Here is a 20,963-nt window from a genome sequence, read left to right as displayed (position 1 = left end):
ACATCAAATTGCCTCCAGTTGGCATGGTCAGGAATCAAACCTGGATCACTGGGGTTTTAGCAAAGACAAAGATCTCCCGTAGGTTCTAGATTTGAAGCTTTCGTGACTGCAAGGATTCATACTCTTAGTTTTTTCGGTAAAGTCACGTAGGTAAAAAAATGAAATTAAAATTAATAAAAATAAAATAATAAAAACAGACTGCATCGCTCGAGCTGTTAGCGAGCACCAATGAAGGCCGGCACAGCTCACGAGGAGGTAGGTTGCCAACACCACACCCGGCCGCCTTTGTCTCCCTCGTGGTGATGTTTACATACCACACCAGATACTCTACAAAGCAAGCCACGATCTTGTTGCACTTTGTTACTGAGCCACTCGCCGTGTGCTCGTATGCTTTGCACAATGGGCTGAGTAAAAAAATGGGCCCTTTGACACAACTCACCGCGACTGGCCTGCAGAATGGCCGCAAGCTCGGCTGGTATCTCCAGTTGAGACACATTGACACCCTCTCTCCTGGGCCCTGCCTGAAGCGGATAGCAGGAATTATCAGCCAGGTTATCACAAGCCGCACAAACACATAACCACAGTAAGGGCAATTATGGTTTAGCACGTACATGTTCGCAGTAACTCATAATCCAAATGGCGTTTTCCAGGTTAGGTCACGAGTTGAGCATTTTTTTCTTTCAAGCTTTTGCCACAAACTACTTTATGTACCTTTAGGAGTCGAAGTGAAGACTCACACACATTTAGTGAATGTGCAACACAAAATTGTTATGAAATGGTCATTTTTTTATTTTGCCTCAGTACCGTTATTGTCCACTATGCAACAGTTTGGCCAAGACACTGCATGGTGATGAACAGGTAAAAGTTGATGATCTGTTACAAATTGGGTTCGCAATTTGTAAAAGATCAGAGACATTGAATGATTCTCTGACCGATATGTTGTTAATGTGGAACCCACCTTTCAAGATTTACAAATTGGGTTCGCAATTTGTAAGAGATCAGAGACACTGAATGATCTTCTGACCGATACCTTGTTAATGTGGAACCCACCTTCCAAGATTTACAAATTGGGTTCGCAATTTGTAAGAGATCAGAGACACTGAATGATCTTCTGACCGATATCTTGTTAATGTGGAACCCACCTTCCAAGATTTACAAATTGGGTTTGCAATTTGTAAGACATCAGAGACACTGAATGATCCTCTGACCGATATCTTGTTAATGTGGAACCCACCTTTCAAGATTTACAAATTGGGTTCGCAATTTGTAAGAGATCAGAGACACTGAATGATCTTCTGACCGATACCTTGTTAATGTGGAACCCACCTTCAAAGATTTACAAATTGGGTTCGCAATTTGTAAGAGATCAGAGACATTGAATGATTCTCTGACCGATATCTTGTTAATGTAGAACCCACCTTCCAAGATTTACAAATTGGGTTTGCAATTTGTAAGACATCAGAGACACTGAATGATCCTCTGACCGATATCTTGTTAATGTGGAACCCACCTTTCAAGATTTACAAATTGGGTTCGCAATTTGTAAGAGATCAGAGACACTGAATGATCTTCTGACCGATACCTTGTTAATGTGGAACCCACCTTCAAAGATTTACAAATTGGGTTCGCAATTTGTAAGAGATCAGAGACATTGAATGATTCTCTGACCGATATCTTGTTAATGTAGAACCCACCTTCCAAGATTTACAAATTGGGTTCGCAATTTGTAAGACATCAGAGACAGTGAATGATTCTCTGACCGATATCTTGTTAATGTGGAACCCACCTTCCAAGATTTACAAATTGGGTTCGCAATTTGTAAGAGATCAGAGACACTGAATGATTCTCTGACCGATATCTTGTTAATGTGGAACCCACCTTCCAAGATTTACAAATTGGGTTCGCAATTTGTAAGAGATCAGAGACACTGAATGATTCTCTGACCGATACCTTGTTAATGTGGAACCCACCTTCCAAGATTTACAAATTGGGTTCGCAATTTGTAAGAGATCAGAGACATTGAATGATTCTCTGACCGATATCTTGTTAATGTGGAACCCACCTTCCAAGATTTACAGATTGGGTTCGCAATTTGTAAGACATCAGAGACACTGAATGATTCTCTGACCGATATCTTGTTAATGTGGAACCCACCTTCCAAGATTTACCCTCCATCTCTGCACGTCTCCGATCGTCGTCCCTTGCCTGTAGAGGACAAAATGCAAAAAGAATGAGTTACTGAGATTAAGCAACATTTTATGAAAAACAAATGTTTAAAATACGTGTATATTACATTGTTCCAGTAAATATTATGGCGCCATTTCATGTCGTGTTTTTACAGGAAAGTCGAATTTCGAAGACCGAGGTTAGGACCAGGTTCACAGGCTTCATAACATAGTGAGGCTCCCACGATGAAATCTACAACCTCAGTGTGTCACTCCACGGAAGGTAACTCTTGCATGGACTTGTATTTAATGTTAACAAAACTAGTCGACAAGCATTTTATCTCATACAACCACAGTTCACATGAAATCCTAGCCTCAAGCAACATTTTCATTTACGACCATAAAGACAACTGACTAAAAGAAAGTAACAAATAATAATAACATGGGTGATAGTTATAAGTTTTTCACAAGTTCTCTGGTATTCAGAGCACTACTTTCTTCCCATGGAGTGGCTGTTTCCCAATATGGAGATAAGCAGTTTCGAGCTGGCCACGTGACTCAGAGGCCAGAGCAAAGGGATAGCAACCGCTGAGGTCCATGGTTCAAATCCAGGCAGCAGTGTGCGCTTAAACTGGGTCCTCAAGGGTATAGAGTTCATGGTTTCAGCCTGGTCATCAATCAATGTACAACATCAAAAATACAGTCACATTCAATCCGACGATTAAAATGCCAGCTTGACTGTCATGCGACGAAACCTCACTCATATGCGCGGTTGGCGACGTACAGTGCGAAAGAAGTTCAACATCCATACGGAGCGAGAGGTGCTGCTGTCGACAGAGTGTGGGCCAGAGGCCACTTGAAGGTGTCTCGGTAATACTGTATCCACTTCCGTGGGTCGTTGTCCAACACAAAGGGTTGCATACTACTTTGCGAGAGATCCAAATGGTAATCGAGATAAAATTGAGGGAAATTTGCTGAAGTGAAAAAAATGTGGAATTCCCACCACTGCTTCGGGGTATTCAATGAGATGGATAGATATTGTTCTGTGCTTGTGTGAACAGGGACATTTGTTTGTGCATTGAATTTCAACATTTTTGTATTACCACTGGGTAAGAGCACAACTAAAGTCAATGATGGTGATGTATTCTTATTATTACTATGGGTTTTTTTTTTACCCAGGAAAGCCTCACTGAGTTTCAAGACTTTTCAGGAGGGTTCTGCAAAGTTTTCACAGTTGAGGGCGATGAGTCTAATCTCAATGGAGTAATGTGTCGGTCTCTGTTTTATATTCATATTATTTTATTATTTCCCTTCTACGTGACTTTACCGAAAGAACCAAGAATATGAATCCCTGCAGTCACGAAAGCTTTAAATCCAAATAAAACACTTGGACGCTTTGCCAATGCCAGTTCCATTTCATTGGAACTGGCATTGGCAAAGCTACGGGAGGAAACCGGAGAAAATGGAGGAGACCTGTGCCAAACAAGAAAACGGACAAACTCCACACAGAAATGCACCCAAGTTGGGAATCAAACCTAACCCCTTCTTGCTGTGAGGCACAAGTGTTACCACGTCGCCACCCTTCCGCCCAACAGCCCTACCTACAGCTTTCACCACCCTATAGAAGAATTCATTCGCAATGACTATCGACTGTACAGTGGCATGCAAAACGATTAGAGTCCATTACATTTTTCTGGGTTATTTTTGTAATTATTTAACCACTCCCAAACATGCAACCCTTTTAAAAATTTAGAGAAAAACCCATAAGGCTAAACATAATGCTATTACAGTATTGTCCTTTTCTTTTAGTTTGGCAGAAGAGGCCAAACTGCCTCATCTTAGAACATTTGAAGTCAGCAATAAACAAATGCGTTTATAGTGTTTTTTTTAGAACGTGACAGCACTATCAATATAGCGGATTGGATATTTATCCCAGCTTAGTTTACCCAAGTGCATCACACATATTATGATTTGTGTGGTCAAACTGTGCATTACATGTTGCTAGACTGATCAATAGATGTACTTTACTTCAATAAACCAGGTGATAATTACTACGATTCAAGAGCTCTTTCTTAAGAGGCAATAGCTACACCGAAAATGTACCTTGAGGCCAAAGTGTATTGCTGTACAGAGCTGGCGTAACCTCATTCCATCTCGCCATAATGCCACCAAATTAAGCGCAAAATGTTGATAGCAGCATCAGTAACCAGATATCTCAAGCATATCAGGGGACGTCATGTTTAAGCAATGACTTAACAGTGGCAACAGTATGTGTTCCAGTCTCATGAGCATTAGATTAACAGATGATGTATGTAACACCACCTCCTCCAGTCTCCATTGTAACAGGCAACTTAAACCACTGTCCATGTTGCTCCATTTGCCTCACGTGCACACGTTTTAGTCGCGTTAAGTCAAGTATTTTATATAATTAAAAAAATTACCCTTGTTTAATGAATGTCTCTTTTCCATCGAACAGATTCCACGCCAAATGCTATTTTTTACGTGAAGACTTTTTTCCAGTTGGGACCCTAATACAGTAGCTGGTTTAAGTCAGATTTACTGAAAAAGCAACAGTTCATTTGTGTATAAGTCACTGGTAACTGGACAAAGACCATAGCCGCACGACTATTCACAACTTGCTTTAATCGTGGGTCTCGGCCCAGGAATGGGTATTAGCCACTTGATCCACCCTGCCACGAGGTTGGTTTATTTCATTCCCATTGAACAAGCTGAACTCCGACATGGCCAGAACAAAATGCATGTCATTGTGTTGAGCAACAACTGCATGATAATTGTTGACCCAAATCTCGTTACGTACTACGATATTTGCATTTCTGTAATAAAATCAAATGCTACCAACTGCCCATTTCGTTTTATATTTTCTTAGACTTGTTTACTCGATAAAACCTCACGTTTTTGCTAATTGTAATCCCAATTGAGTTATTTGCAGGAATATTTTCAGCATTGGGATGTTTTCCCTATACTAGTTATAATGTATGTGTTTTTTAAAGATATGGGAGTAAACCAGAGACTCTCATGCAGAACAGGGAGAGCAAACAAACCGGACACAAAAAGGCGCACGAAATAGGAATTGAAACCAGGGACCACTTACTGTCATGCTTAAGCCTTATCAATGTTCATCGTGTAGGTTTTTACATCCATATTGTGAAGGAAAACTTGCAGCTGCTAAACGTGGCTAGTGTCAGTGAGGTCATTGTTAGAAACGTACGAGCAATGGCCAAGACCGAAAAATTTTCTTTGCTACGTATGACAATCATTGCACGAATAAAATGTTCCATGTAGTGAAACATCAGTCTATTCGCACATCGACTATTCAACTTAAGCAATGCTTTCTTTTTTCATAAAATTTTCAAAACACAAGAGTAAAACTACACATCCCCTTGTAGCATATTTGTCATTCACAACACTCTGTATGCATTTCTTTGTTGCATTGCTGTGGTGTAATAGTTAGTACACTGGGGTTACCATACAGAGGTCGCCCACCTCATCCAAGATGTCTGGTCAGTGTGGAAGAGTAGGCCAAGTACCCTCTACGGGGGGCTCTCTTGGGCTTTCTCTAACAGAGGCTCTTCCACTGCCAGTGACGTGAGCAAAACAATAGCGGTGCTGCAGATTTATACTTAGACTCTACGCTATTAGAGTACTGCATATACAGCATATAAGTCCAAGTTCATTTAATTGGTATAGCCCTGTGAGCCATTGGGCTCTTGAATCGGGTGCAACCGCAACAAACAAAAAACAAAAATATGAACAAAAAACATCTTAAAGTGAGTACTGTTTACAGGATATGTATAGCAAATACATAAACATGTGCCACATGTCCTGATGTCCAGGTTTGACCCTGACATTGCAGTAACTGTCGCCTGTGCTCAGGTGGCAGGATTTGATTTGTACTGAGATCAGGTAGTATATTGAAATTGGATACTACATTCTTGATAGACCTAGGCTGATTGAGATCTTTTTCGAGGATTGGTCTTCGGAAAAGGTAGAAACTTTCATATGGTATGCATTCATCATTGTTATCAGTCACTGAATTTAATATTTTGTCTTTAGTGCTGCGTTAGCGTTTATTAGCCAAAAACAATTATGTAAATCAACTGCTTAATTTACCATGGCCATGTTGAGCCATCATAATGTGTTGGATGCCAACTCATATACTGTTTTAGACGTACTAACATGTTGGACCTTGGGATCATATGTTTGCGAGTGAGATATGGTACACAGTTGCATATCCTGGATATGTGAAAAGATTGGATACGTGAACATCTGCAGATGTTTGAAGCAAACTGCTTCGATTGTGGGACCGATGCTGTAGAAGTGACTGGTGAGCATCTACAGGACATGACATGCACAAGTGCTGCACTGGGTGTGGGCGGTTAATTGGTCAAAGCGGGTAAGTGGCGGTCCGATATGTGGCAATGCCCTCCGTAAAGATGGTGACAAAAGTGCAGAGGCGATATGTGGAAGGCAAGCAAGCAGCCTCTAACACAACAAATGCATGCGAGGTTATAAGGAACACATGAGGCTGGAGATATTTCTTTAAGACTCTCACAACCCAAGACAACTTAACCGAATTTGCAACAAATAACCTAAGAAATGCGGTTCATGTACATCAGTCTGTAAATGCCTGCGATGCCTGCACTCGTGAATGATAACACGAGTGGAATATTCTTGCATGGAAGATTTGTACGAGGATTACTGCGAAACAACATACACAAGAGGCAAGTCCCTAAAGACGAAAATGTTTAACGCACACACACACGTGCAAGCCCAGACATGTGCTTACACTCCACTTTTTTTTTACTTCATTCTACCGATCCCACACTAAGCGTGCGGCAAATGTATTCAAGTACAAATCAAACGGAGACTCACCGATGGTCTTATTCTAGAGTATGGCCTTGGAGTAATTTCCCATGCGATGTTGCGAACATTTTCATGCTCCTCTTTCAGTTCCCGATGGCCAACGTCGTTTCACGTCTCCGGCTGTTTCCGAAGGGTCTGAGGTCCTTGATGATGATGATGATGGAGCGCACGCACGGGAGCGTTGTTGCGATATGCTACCCACTCCACACGTGTCAACGTCTTACACTGCCTCCACCGCTGCCCACTTAAGAATGTGGTCGCCCTGTGTGACGGTACGTCATCGTCGCACCCACATGCTTGTCATGTGCATGGGTTGGGTGTGTGTCACTCTGCCGACCGAAACATTTGCTGCGTGAGCCCCATCACCCGCAGGGCTCAATTTAAAACGAGAAGGGAAATTGCGAACCGTTTGTGCGCCGGAGTTAAGTTAAAAATACAGGTGTGTTATAGTCGACGAAGGCAAACTTCAGCAAATATACACCCTTTAACGTCACGTGTAAACAGCTCTATATATCGTGTAACCGTGTGTCTTTATACACCGCACTGTTGCATAATTTACAGTTTATTTGAAGTTAAAAAGCCTGAGAACAACAGGCGCAAAGATGATGACAGACTATTTACAGTCCAGCTGCTCACAAAGATCCCCCATCAAGGCTGACAAGCGATTCACATGCAGGAGAAGATACAGCACAGCACTATACAATCCGTGACCTTAGTTAAATTCCTAGCTGCTGCTAACATCATTGTTGTCTGTCCTGAGCCCTCCCCTGCTTCCACTGAGCCTTGAATGGCTGCCTGGTGCTGTGTGTACATTAGCACGGCTGCCAAGTTTAAATACAGCACTTTAGAAACAAGGGGTTTGTGGGTATTGATGGATTGGGGGTTGGTGGACCATCAAATGCACAGCAGCGTCATAATTGTCAAAATCATCATCATCATCATCATCTTCTTCATGATCATGATCGGTGGGGCAAGCGTGCTGATTTCGGCACACACAGCCCTGATTTTCCCAGGCGTCTTGAGAGGCTTCCAGAGTTCTTTACAGAGTGGGGCTCCACCCACATTACCCAGAGAATTTGACCAAATACTCATACGTGAATTTGGTGGAATTTTGATCTACGGGCAGGATTCCGCGAAAACGCTAAACCACATTACAGAGTCTGGTGTTATGCTTTGCACTGCCGGTAATCGGTAGACTTGTGCATCAGGTGTGGCTTGGCAGCACCTTGTATAACTTAAAACCTTCACATGTCCGCACCTACAGTTAGCACAGTTGGCTATTTATCGTGCGAAAGAAGTTCAACATACATACAGACATGTCTCATCTTATGCTGTAAATGACACTCAAATCAATTGGACAGTGTTATTCGCATCAAAATACGCATCCATCTTAATAAAAAGTATTACTGCATAGAATACTTTAAACATGGCTACATTTGTTTGAACTGAAATATTATTGAGTCCGCATGAACACGAAGGGCAATTGCCCTCTGAAATTCAAATATCCCACGTCTCCAATGGAATGAGCAATCTGCCGGAAACGTCGTTATTATTAGCGCTATGTTTACATTTGCTCAGGTAACAAGAGCTGACCAAATAAATCTATACACGTGTTCCCTTTTGGTAGATCCAATCTAAAATTACCTCGATTAGCTCCAGGTGCAATGGGGAACACTGACAATCTGTCCTCGTACATTTCAATCAAAGTGCAGCTCTGGGAGTGGCCCACAGGTAGGGTGTGCCTTGAAAATCAATCAGTTCTGTAACAGTGTGAACGCTCTTTGGTTCTTTCGGTAAAGTCACGTATAAAGATAAAATAATAAATTAAATACTAGCATACGACGTTTCGATTGCAACACAAGCAATCATCATCAGGTATAAATGAAATAGCAACACAAATCTAACCAGAAAACTATAGACAGACATATATATAAGCAGACAGATATCACCAAGATACATAGAGAGAGAGCAACACATAGGCACAGAGAGAGAGAACGTCTCTGTCACGAGGCCTTAAATAGAGAGAGGGGGCGGAGGCGGAGAGAGGGAGGGGGTTAGAGAAAAAATTAGCATGTCAATGGGTAGGACGACTGTGTGCCTATGTGTTGCTCTCTCTCTATGTATCTTGGTGATATCTGTCTGCTTATATGTCTGTCTATAGTTTTCTGGTTAGATTTTTGTTGCTATTTCATTTATACCTGATGATGATTGCTTGTGTTGCAATCGAAACGTCGTATGCTATTATTTAATGTATTCTTTTATCTTTACCGAAAGAACCAAAGAGTAATTCCTGCAGTCACGAAAGCTCCAAAATTAAGAGTGTGAACGCTGTGTCACATGGAACTAACTGAGAGAGAGAGACTGCAACAGCTAGATGAACATTTGCATTTTAAAATGTAATACAATCGGTGCCCTTCTCATTCATCTGAGGCTTGCCATAAAGAATGAGATATTTTTAAACAGAGCGACAAGAGACAAATATGCTATGGTGTACAGTATCTTCTCTTTCCAGAAGTTACTGTTTAAAGGAAACATTTATTTTAATAAATAGTACTGCACTGATCAGCATGGTGTTGTATGATCAAACAGCCCTCACAGACTCTTTGGTTCGTTCGGTAAAGTCACGTAGGTATAAAATAAAATAAATTAAATCACGACGTTTCAGGCGCAACACAAGCATCCGTAATCAGGTCTGGCGGAGATATTGGTTCTGCCGTGTTTCAGATCTGACACTGTCTTGTTACAGCAGCCCTTTTACCCACTTCAGCAATTGTTTCTTGCTGTGGTTGTCCCACCTGATGACGGACGCTTGTGTTGCACCCGAAACGTCGTGATTTAATTTATTTTATTTTATACCTACGTGACTTTACCGAAGGAACCAAAGAGTATGGATCCCTGTAGTCACGAAAACTTCAAATCTAGCCCTCACAGACTAGGTAGGCCTTCATCTAGCAGTGGATTGATAAAGAGACAATAATGATAATTCGTTTAACTATACTTGTATTTGGTAGTGGGCATTGACTGTTTTTGTGTCATACTCTTTGAAAACGAAGCTATAAAAATGAGTTATCAAATATCTGATGTAATATTTAAATTCAATACCCTCAAAAGCCTCAAGATGCAAACTTTTGTAGGGCTAGGATCAATTATTTTAAAGATAAAAAAAAGTTGGCCCACAAATATTGTGGCACAGCTCAACTTCTGCAATGGAAAACAACCTGCACCTCCTTACACACGACAGCCTTGCCTGGCACAGCCTCAGTACTGCTTGAATGCGCCAATGGAATAGTGGGTATTATGAAACTGGATTAAACATTGTTTATAAAAGTAACACACTCAGCTTACTTAATTATTATTGTATGATTTTAACCATAATTACTTATATAAAACACGTGGTTATTTTATTCGTAGGCCGGCCAGATGCCTTTTCTTGCCTAGACTTTCTAGGCCGTCACTCAGATGAGAGGATAGCGTAGGAAAGGCCTCCCAGTTTATACTTAATTATACACATACATGGGCCCTGGTTAAGTTTATTGGCCCAGTTATATGTGACTTTATTCCAAAACAGAAGCAAAGAAATTGCTATAACATGACATGTTGTGCAAGATTTAAAATGCAACCAATTTTGGCCATTTCACTTCAACATTCCACACTTTACATGCCGAGGAAGGCACAATGGGCCCAGATGACCTTTACTGAAATGAACTCATCACCTCAGAGTCATGAGTATGCTGTTTCTCTTCCAAAGAGCTCTCTCTTCAAACCAAGTAAACCGAAACGTAAATAAAGATGTCTGCATGAAGTAACGCAGCTTACAATGAAACCTAGAACTTAACCATGATACTTGTGGCCTTAAGAATGCACGCATTGAAATGTCAATTGTGCCCTAGGGTGCATGTAAAATAACACTGTAACAACACATTCACAAAGTTAATGTTTCCACTTGAGGTGTGGGTACAAATGCCCAACAATCAATTGTGGTCAAGTCACCCAACTGTATAAAATTGTCCAAACAACATTTTGTTATAAGAGGAAATTATATCCTCGAACATTGTCAAAAGGAAAAAAAACATACTTAACATTTGTCCTGAGATGTTCTCTCAGTAACAATACCATCACATATAGAAAATGCAAACAGCTGTACAAAGTGAAGATGGAGTTTCGATTTAAAGCTTTCGTGACTGCAGGGATTCATCTTCTTGGTTCTTTCGGTAAAGTCACGTAGAAGGGAAATAATAAAATAATAGAAATAAAACATAATAAAATAAAATTCTCACGACGTTTCGGCCACAACGCAAGCAGCCGTCCTCAGGTGAAGAACAGGGCTGTCGGAAAGACAGCGTCCGAATGAACACCAACATGAGACCTGGGGAAATGTCCTCAAGCCAGCCTCGAGGCCAAGAAATCGTCTCAATGACCCAAGACTGCACAACATGCAGCTTTACAGAAATATTGCTGTAAACATATTTTAACGTGCATATCTAACGTAGAGGTAGGCCCGTGAAATTACTTGCTCAAGCCAATGCTGGTGGAAGGGCCTCCACTCGAGGTATCAACTGTGATGAAGCCATTTATACTGCTGGGTGGCCAGAGGCAGAGAGATATAACTTCAGCCACTGTTTCAACTGCCGTTGCCGGGAGGTTGAACCAGAAATATCTGAATTGCAAGTTTGGTGTCCTAACCATAACACCGTAGTGGCATCCCTGTCTATAGTATGCATTTATACAGGTAGGCACCTCCTGGTTACACCAGCCCACAGGGGATTATTGTGTCCGTCGTGCAGGGAGGGGCTGGGTGGGGAGGGAGGGGCTGGGCGGGGAGGGGAGGGTGGGGAGGGGCTGGGTGGGGAGGGTGGGGATGGGTGGGGAGGGGCTGGGTGGGGAGGGTGGGGAGGGGCTGGGTGGGGAGGGTGGGGAGGGGCTGGGTGGGGAGGGTGGGGAGGGGCTGGGTGGGGAGGGGAGGGTGGGGAGGGGCTGGGTGGGGAGGGTGGGGAGGGGCTGGGTGGGGAGGGGCTGGTCACCCCGTGGTGCCCTTATAAAACTCAACGTTTAACCTACTCACGCCTGCTTGTGCCCGCCCTCACAGTCGGGCATATTTGCGGAATACACCACGCCGCCTTTGACCCTGGCCATTGACCGAGCAACCAAACGTTCCTACCAGCTCCCTCTGCAAGAATGTGTTAACTTTCATTTTGATAACTGAATTATTTATATTTAGACACGATTTAAGTATGTTACAGAAGTGAGTAGCATCAACACACACACTTCCTCCCATTGTCTACTTTCCCAAGCTCTTATAACCTTGCTCAATACAATAAACGTGCTTACTCTTAGCTCTTACAACTCTAATCGTGCTGTCGGTTGCTGGCTGCTTGACGTGTTGGGCCTTTAGGCCTGTGCTTAAAAAAAATGCAATATCGCGACATGGGTAATATGGCTATCCAAACAAGAGGAATGTGTTCAAGCAGGAATTTATATTAATCTTATCGAAAATATTTTTTTTCGCGTCGTGAACCACTGGGTAAATAGTAGATGTGTAATGATCGTTAATCGATTACATCGATACTTACACTGACCATGCTTGCTTCGCATGATGCACGTACGAATTGAATTCATGCAAATTATGAGCGAATGTCAAATTCAATGAGAGGCCGTTTCCCCGCTCTAAAAATGAATCGGACTCCAATGCTGCGGATAGCCTGAGATGTCATGCGATGACCCTTTGGGATGGTGCGACCGCCACCCAATACTGTTGTAAGTTATCGGATCTCCATTAAAAATGCATAAGGAGACGGCTTGATTAAGACCCTGCAGTGTGTCTTTAAGTATACTTAGCTGAGTAACATTGGGATGTGAGGACCAAAAAACTTCTGGTAGAATATATTAACTGACAAAGTCAACGTGTTTAAAGGTCAAAAACAGACGTTACTTGCTAGATTGTTAATCATGTTTACAAAATGTTCCGTTTTTAGTTAAGGTATAAATACAGTATTTCACCGTTGTGCAGTCAAAATTATTTAAATCGATGAGAATTACATTGTGTGTTTACCGCACTATACACGGCTGTCCAAATTAAATTTCACATGAATGGAAACCCATCTGCCAGCAATGTTATGCCATGACATCACAGTCATTGTCAGGGTCTTGTGTGTGGATTCCTCAAGCATTATGCATTGTCAGTGCTATATAAAGCAACTACAGTACATGAAATATTCACTGTTGCCCACCACCAATAGGTGACTAAAATGATAGATTCACACATTACACTATTACGTGCCATACTGCATTGGTATCACCGTTATTATTAGTAGTTGTGCGCAAGCACAAAGAATAAATGAATAAACTCTACACATTACGGTTGCCTACGTACGGTGCGAAAGACGTTCAAAATACATATAATAACATTGTGTCCTTAACATAAATAAATAATACGATTGCCGATGTTTCATGCCACAGCCCTTCTTCATAGCGCATACATTTATTAATGACGGGTCTCTTTGAGCGATGCCTCTGGAAGGCTGTGGGGAAAGGTGGGCACATATGAGAAGTCGGAAGCGAGCCTGGGCTACCCTTAGCCTAAAGTAAATACAGAGTGTAATATGTAAACCAAAACCCTGTGGAGATTAGGAGGCCAGCATGGTTATAAGTTAACCTCCTTTGTGTGCGTTTGGGCCTTGACAGGTGCTCGCGAACAACAATTGTTCCCAAAACCTATGAGGCTATGTCGGGGATCTTTGTATTCATAAAAAAATGCATTGTTCTGGCAAAGAGATGCTATTCTTAAGTTAGGTAACTTGACACAATATTCTAGAGGTCATCACGGTCGATGCCAATACCACCATACCTGGCCTCTGCTTCTTTCCTTCTTAAAAATCCCTTAACTGGTGCACAGTCGACGCCCTTTGCACAGCTTCAGGGCTTTGGCCTGGTCTCTGACCTCAGATGCCACTTCAATGGCCGTCTCAGTAACACGTCCTCTCACATCATATCTCATCCATCACAACCTGCTCTGCCTGGTTAATTCTACAATGCTTGCAGGTCACATTGTGTAATCTGAAGATTATATTTGTCATTGTGTTGCTAAAATCCAGCTGTCAACATGACAAACAATAGTCCTGACTCAAAAGACACTCATCTCAAAGGGCTATAAATGTTATTACTATACAGTGTTTTCCTTGTCATCACCACACATCACCAAAAGATAACTTTGCATTTTCGCACGGCCATTTTGTGTGGCATTATACTCTGTCATGCGTCTTATTCGTAGAACCAATGAAGATCAACTATTAGAGATTCACACCTAAGCGATATAGTCATTCAATTGCTTAGTCAGAGAGTTGGTAAATTTCAGACATGCTGCCTCCATTATTATATTGGGGGCAGTGCGAAGTCACGTGGTACATGGTTTGGAGTTCGGAGCAGCAGTTGCAAGCAGGAAAGTGTTAATTTTTTTACTCGGTTATGCTGAAAGGCGCACAACTCGGAGCGCACAACGTGGTGGAGGTTAATCCACAGAGAACCCAGCAGCGGAGTGCTCTCACCGTGAAGTGTGTGCACACATTCACACGATTGCTTCCTGACCTTCAGGTAACGTCTCCGGCAAAGGAACATGAGAACCGTGGCTCGTAGGCGGATGAAGCCCTCGCGGATCATCTTGTAGCGGTACCTGGCAGTAAGGGAAAATGGCTTATTGACCGCAGGGGATACCGTGCATACATACACAAATGTAACCCTCAGAACTGTCTCAACACTTAAGTGGGGTTCTGTTCGGACGGGAGAAGAATAACAATAACCAGGGATCGAGATAGACAGAGACATGGAGAGAGAAATGGTGAGAAAGATACTGCCATGTAGAAAGATACTGCTATTTTCTCAATAAAATTAAACAAATTAGGGCACGCGCACACACACCCCACAGATTATGAAACCCACCACCAACTTTTATTAAAATTTCAGGAAGACAATGCACCTTAATCCGGATTGAAACAATAGCTGCGACGTTTGCTGCACCTCACCTGGCCTGGTAGCCGCGGATGTGCGCCTGCAGGAGGATCACCTTGGACCTCATGCGGTGGTAACGCCTGCGCGCCACAAAGCCACGCACGTAGCGCTGCATGGTGACCGCCGCCCAGTGCAGCACGCGTTCGCGCCTGCTCTCCAGTGCCTGGTGCAGCTTCTCTTTGAGGAAGACCTGCGTGCACCCACACGCACACGCGCACACGCGCACGCGCGCACGCAGTCCAAGGCCGGCACTCAGAAAATAAAAGGAAACGGTGCAGCCCGGAAATTTCTTCCTCGCGCGACTACTAACGGAAGGGCCTCCGCTTCAGGGAGCTCGAGAGAGGCCCTCTTGAACTACTCTTCCATTCGGTTTAGATGTCATGGAACTGGGGAGGGAATACCCACACTTTACCGCACCACACACGACCCGCCGATCGACTGTGGTGCACCCATTTACTGTATTCTGCTAAGTGTACAGATATGGGGGATTTAAAATACTGTCCATTGTTTCCACTGCTGTGCTGGGAGATCGACATGGTGGCCTCTGGGTTGCAAGTCCAGCGAGCTGACTATTACACCAGCTGTTCCCATGTACATAGGTACACAGGATATCTGTCCCAGGCTATCTGACGTGAGTTTTCACGCTTTGTTCATAAGAAGTTCGTATGAGAAAGCAGTATGTTCTGGGGAGTCCTCATTGTGCCCACTGGGGTACGACTGTCATAAATGCTCTACATTAACAAAGTGTTGTTCCAAAAACTCCTGTAGACAAAACTCATCTAAGCAGGAACTAAGAAGAACACACACCCCCAACTCTATACATACTATTACTGCACCATACAATTGCACAGTGAGGCATCTGTGCAGCCTCAACAATAAGCCAAAACATCTTCAATCACTCTTCCTCAACACAACCCCCATACTCAAACACTCAGCCACAGTTTCAAAACTAACTAACACTAACGGATCAATGTTGATTTCGTAACAAAATCAAATATTATCGAATTGTTTTTGGGTTGCATCTCCCTTTCACAACAAGAAAAATATACCTCTGAACTAAAAAATATGAGCAATGTTCAATGTGGCCCATGTAGGCCATGGCATAGGACACAATGAACAGTTATTGTGAACCATGCCACAGAATATTTCATGTCCACATTTCAAGAGACACTTTTGTTAAGCATCTATGCAAGAATGATGGACAGATGTGAGAATTAAACGAGTGGCCACGGTGGTTTCCCTTTCACGCAATGAGGTACAAGAGATGCGTTCCTCTCCACGCACCCGGTTGATGCCTATTTGGTAGGGCTCATCCATGTGCTTCTTGATGCTGATTTTGCTGAGGATGGTGACACAGCCCTCCCGGCCGGACACGACAGCCTCCTTCCTGCCCACCAGCATCTTGTACCTGCCCAACGCCAAGCGCGCGCACACACCACGGTGAGAACCCTGTCAGAGGAGCGCACTGGGCATGGTTATTGCTGCTGGGGTGGCATACTCTTAGGTTTTTTTCGGTAAAGTCACGTAGGTAAAAAATAAAAATAAAAGTTATAAAAAGTAATAATGGAAATAAAATAAAATAATAAATCACGACGTTTCGGAGGCAACACAAGTCTCCGTCATCAGGTGGGACCGTCACAGCTAAAATTACTGCATCAAGTGCTGGGGTGGCATTCAGGTTAAAGCGTGTGAACAGTCTAATGCTTCGCCTACTTGCCTCACAGGCTGAAACATGCACACGACTCCCATCGTTTATATCGAGTGCTCTTGGTAATAACGTATGGTATCACAGCAGCATTTGTTTAAGAAGCCTGCTGATGCGACCCAGTACGTTAAAACCGAGCTAGAGTTTGGTCGCTCAAACAAATTCTGCTTGACAATATGTGTCTGGAAAGGATTAAAACATTTTTTTTTTGGAAATACAGGATGAAGTTACGCTAATGTCATTTTTTATTGTATTGTGTGATCCAGAGAAAGTCGCTGCTTTGCTTTACGTGTTCATGCTAATAACAAGTGGGATTTCAATCGTGTTAACGTTTACTGAAATAGTCGTTAATGTTGACTTAAGTAGTCAGCTCTTGATTAATTACACAAATTGGGGAGAGACCCTAGCAAGAAAATTAACTATTTTGGTGAATGAAACGTCAGCAAAATTGATATAGAGTACATATAAAATTGGGAAGATTTAATGACGTGCTTATAGGGGTATCAAGGAGTATGCAGATCAGGTGGTTAGAGTAGGGAGATGTACGTATGCTGAACTTCGTTCGCACTATCCAGTATGTACCAAACCGTGCTAATCAAAGGTGCATTCGATGAGCGGTAACAGTTTCACAACATTGTCAGTTATCTCTGGATCCAGTCACCTACTGTGCATGGGCATTTTTCACAGTTCCAGTTACACGATAACACCTTTAAGGTTTATTTAGAATAGAAACACAATAGATTCTCAAAACTGTGCAAAGGTATTGACAGGAGGGAGGGCAGAAGAAAAGAACAAAACTACAATGCAGTAACCATGACAACAAAACAGAGGATAGATATAAAACCATCTTCTCGGTTCTTTTGGTAAAGTCACGTAGAAGGGAAATAATAAAATAATAAAAATAAAACATAATAAAATACAATTCTCACGACGTTTCGGCCACAACACAAGCAGCCGTCCTCAGGTGAAGATGCTGTCTTTCCGACAGACCTGTTCTTCACCTGAGGACGGCTGCTTGCGTTGTGGCTGAAACGTCGTGAGAATTGTATTTAATTGTTTTATTTTTATTATTTTATTATTTCCCTTCTACGTGACTTTACCGAAAGAACCAAGAAGATGAATCCCTGCTGCAGTCACGAAACCTTTAAATCGAGATATAAAACCAGTCATACGTGAAGGAAATAAAGACATGCTTAAGTCTCGACTTGAACACGGGGAGCAAATTATCTGTAGAGGCAGCCAAGAGTTTAGGCAATGTGGGCGCCAGAGAAGAAGTTGTGATGTCTCATTGGGAAGAGTTTGACTGCAGTGGAGAGAGAAAGGTAGGGAGGGTGCGGCAATATGGGATGCGATTGTAGGTAGGGACTTCATCCATATTTGGTCAACTGCACCGGTTAATCAAGTCTCTACAAAAAAACAAGAATTTAAACTTTCCACCGAAAATTGTTGAGTACAACACAGCCGGCAAGACATTTGAAAGGACCGACAAGTAATCTGTGGAGCGGTTGTCGAGCGTGTGGGCAAGAGAAGGCACCGGGCGGTGAAGGTGTGGAACGCCACCCTGACCGGGTAGCCCTCCTTGCGGATGCGAATGGTCTCCAGGATGCCCAGGTACAGCAGCTGAGCCCCGACCACCTCGGCGTCAAACAGCCCGGGCTCCTGGGCAGTGGAGAGGCATGCAGGAAGAGAGGTGGATCACCCAAGGGTGAATGCGGGGGGTGGGGGGAGGAAGGCGGGCAACCAGAGGAGAAAAGTGAGTGTGACAAAGAGAGATGGAGTTCTTTCGGTAAAGTCACGTAGGTGAAAATAATAATATAATAAAATAACAAATTAAAAAGTTAAAACACCTAAATTATTTTCACCTACGTGACTTTACCGAAAGAACCAAAGAGTATGGATCCTTGCAGTCACGAAAACTTCAAATCTAAAAAGAGATGGAGTTGACTGGTATTAAGAAGAGGTGTGGTTGTAAGGACAGGGAAAAGAGATGCACATTCATTGGAGAAGGATTGCGGGTTATGAAAGGTTGATATGTAAGGTTCAAATATGTGGTGGAAAAAAATGTGATGTTATGTGGTGATTCATCAATTACATTTTATTTCACAGCCCATGAACAATACACTGCTGGATAAAGGATTGCCGATGAAAGTTTCAGTCATTAGGGTTGTTTAATCATAATTCACCATGCTAGTCCATACCAGCTGGTGGAATGGTGGGGGATCCTTGACTGGTTCAATTTCCATTTGCCACTTATGCTAGCCATGGTTGATTCCAAAGAACACAGGATGAGATGTTACTATCCTTTGTGCAAGCACTTCCAAGAGTTCATGAAGAGTGAGCCTGGTGAAATTTGGGGAGCGCATCGTCAGTAGTGAACCTTTGGTTCCTAGGGTGTTTCGGCCTTTCATACTATACACCCTCCCCAAAGGCGGCCAGCGACAGGGTGATCAATCCTACGCTTGCGTCCCATTCCCAATTAGTCATAGGAGTTGCCTTGTTGGGACTATGCATGGCAGGGGCGTCCTCCTCCCTGAGTCAAGCATTGTTGACTGCATACCTCCAAGCTCATAGCAGAGTGTGTGAACCACTGTGCCACCGCTCCTCTTATCAAGGAGCGGGTGGCCCATGCAGTTCATAATGGGAGCACCACCAAAATTCACGGTTCAAGTCTCACCACTAACAAGACATCTCAAGTGGTATCTTACCTTTCTATGGTTTGGCTTTATACAACGCACAAAAAATGGGTTGCACCTGTGGGCAAAAACACAATTATTTTTTATTTTGTCAATTCCGTATAATTAACCTGTTTTTTTTTACTAAGTATAAGCCATGACCTGATTTTACAAAACTAACTTCACAAGGCCTGTAGAGTCCACTTAAGTGCAAACTAATATATAAGGTACAAATACAAACTGTGGATATGTTACGGCACCGTGTCTTACGACAGCTGAACTTGCACATTCTGCGACTAATTAGTATTAGAACATTAAACTGAAATTAACAATACAGGACAACAAACCTTGTAACCATACAGAAAATGTTGATATTAACAAAAATGTATTTAATTTAAATGTTGAAAATAACACAAATGTTGACATACACCGTAAGTACTGCCCAATGATAAAAAAACGGTCATGGGTATTAGTCATAGGGTACATAATAGTTTGTTTTGGTTAGAACGCATAAATATATAAATGTGTCGTTAAACCCGCCACCACCTGAAACAGCCAACTAGTAAGGGTTGTCACGTAAACAGAACATGCCAATTCGTCACTAGTACAGCACACCGGTGTGTTGGAGAGCCAAGCCACAACATTTACAATCTGAGTATAACATTTTGCTAGTAATTACAACTAGCTTCATCAGACAACAGGCAGATTTGTGGAGCAGTCCACCCGTTTCGTTCCTCATATAGAGGCGCAGATGTGGTGACCACGCTTCTGCGCTCTCCTTGCGCAAAGTGAGGGGGGGGGGGTTAATGAGTCAACGTACATGATACATATGCATTATGCGAGCCCATTGATCTTGTTCCTTCTATCCATTGTGAGTACTAAAATAGCCCTACCAACGGTAATCCGTATTTAAGTATGGTGGCCTGTATAGAAACGCATTTAAACAATGTTTTATGTATTATTTATACTCTTTGGTTCTTTCAGTATTATTTGATGATTCGCTTCCATGCAGCACTAAATCGGAAGCTATCCAAATGGTGAAAATGATTTTTGTTTCTTTCAATTTCAATAGATTATCTAATTAGCCTTGGCCAGTAGTAACTAGTTTTGCACAGAACTTCAACATTATCAAAATAAATTGAGTGTCCTTGTTGGCACGCGTGTTCTGCGACTGCTTAAAAGTTGTATTTGGGAATATTTAATATTTATTTGGTGTTCTTTTAGTCTCGTGCTGATCATTCGTCCTGTTTGCCCAACATAACATTTACCACAAGTGCAATTAGTCCAGTACACACCTTCGGTTGATAGCTTCAGTAATGCATCTTTAGTACCAGATATTAATTTGTGTATTTTATGTACCATGTTAAATCTGACTCGGATGTTTTGTTTTTCCAAACATCTGGATAGTTTATCAAATACTCCTGTAATGTACGGTATTTTATTAGCTTTAAGTACTTGGGCAGTTTCAATACTCGTGTTATTTGATTTGGTTGTGGCATTCAATGCCCTGTTGATTTGTGCATCATTGTAACCATT

General features: G+C 42.4%; 1 protein-coding gene across 1 annotated transcript in view; it reads right to left on the bottom strand.

Annotated features, from left to right (window-relative positions):
- MYO15A (myosin XVA) overlaps positions 1–20,963 on the bottom strand; it is a 126,693-nt gene that overhangs the window by 62,521 nt on the left and 43,209 nt on the right. Inside the window, exons 20-26 of the mRNA XM_078592867.1 lie at positions 19,461–19,506; positions 18,290–18,414; positions 16,335–16,458; positions 15,065–15,240; positions 14,631–14,715; positions 2,155–2,205; positions 440–521 (exon numbers count right to left, since the gene is read on the bottom strand). Of these exons, the coding sequence (XP_078448993.1) occupies positions 440–521; positions 2,155–2,205; positions 14,631–14,715; positions 15,065–15,240; positions 16,335–16,458; positions 18,290–18,414; positions 19,461–19,506 (689 nt within the window). The remainder of the gene's footprint in view (positions 1–439; positions 522–2,154; positions 2,206–14,630; positions 14,716–15,064; positions 15,241–16,334; positions 16,459–18,289; positions 18,415–19,460; positions 19,507–20,963) is intronic.

Source organism: Lampetra planeri, chromosome 1 (genome assembly GCF_965212315.1).
Source record: "Lampetra planeri chromosome 1, kcLamPlan1.2.h2, whole genome shotgun sequence".
Lineage (NCBI taxonomy): Eukaryota > Metazoa > Chordata > Hyperoartia > Petromyzontiformes > Petromyzontidae > Lampetra > Lampetra planeri.
The sequence above is the reverse complement of the archived record's forward strand: the minus strand, read 5'-3'. Positions and strand labels throughout refer to the sequence as shown.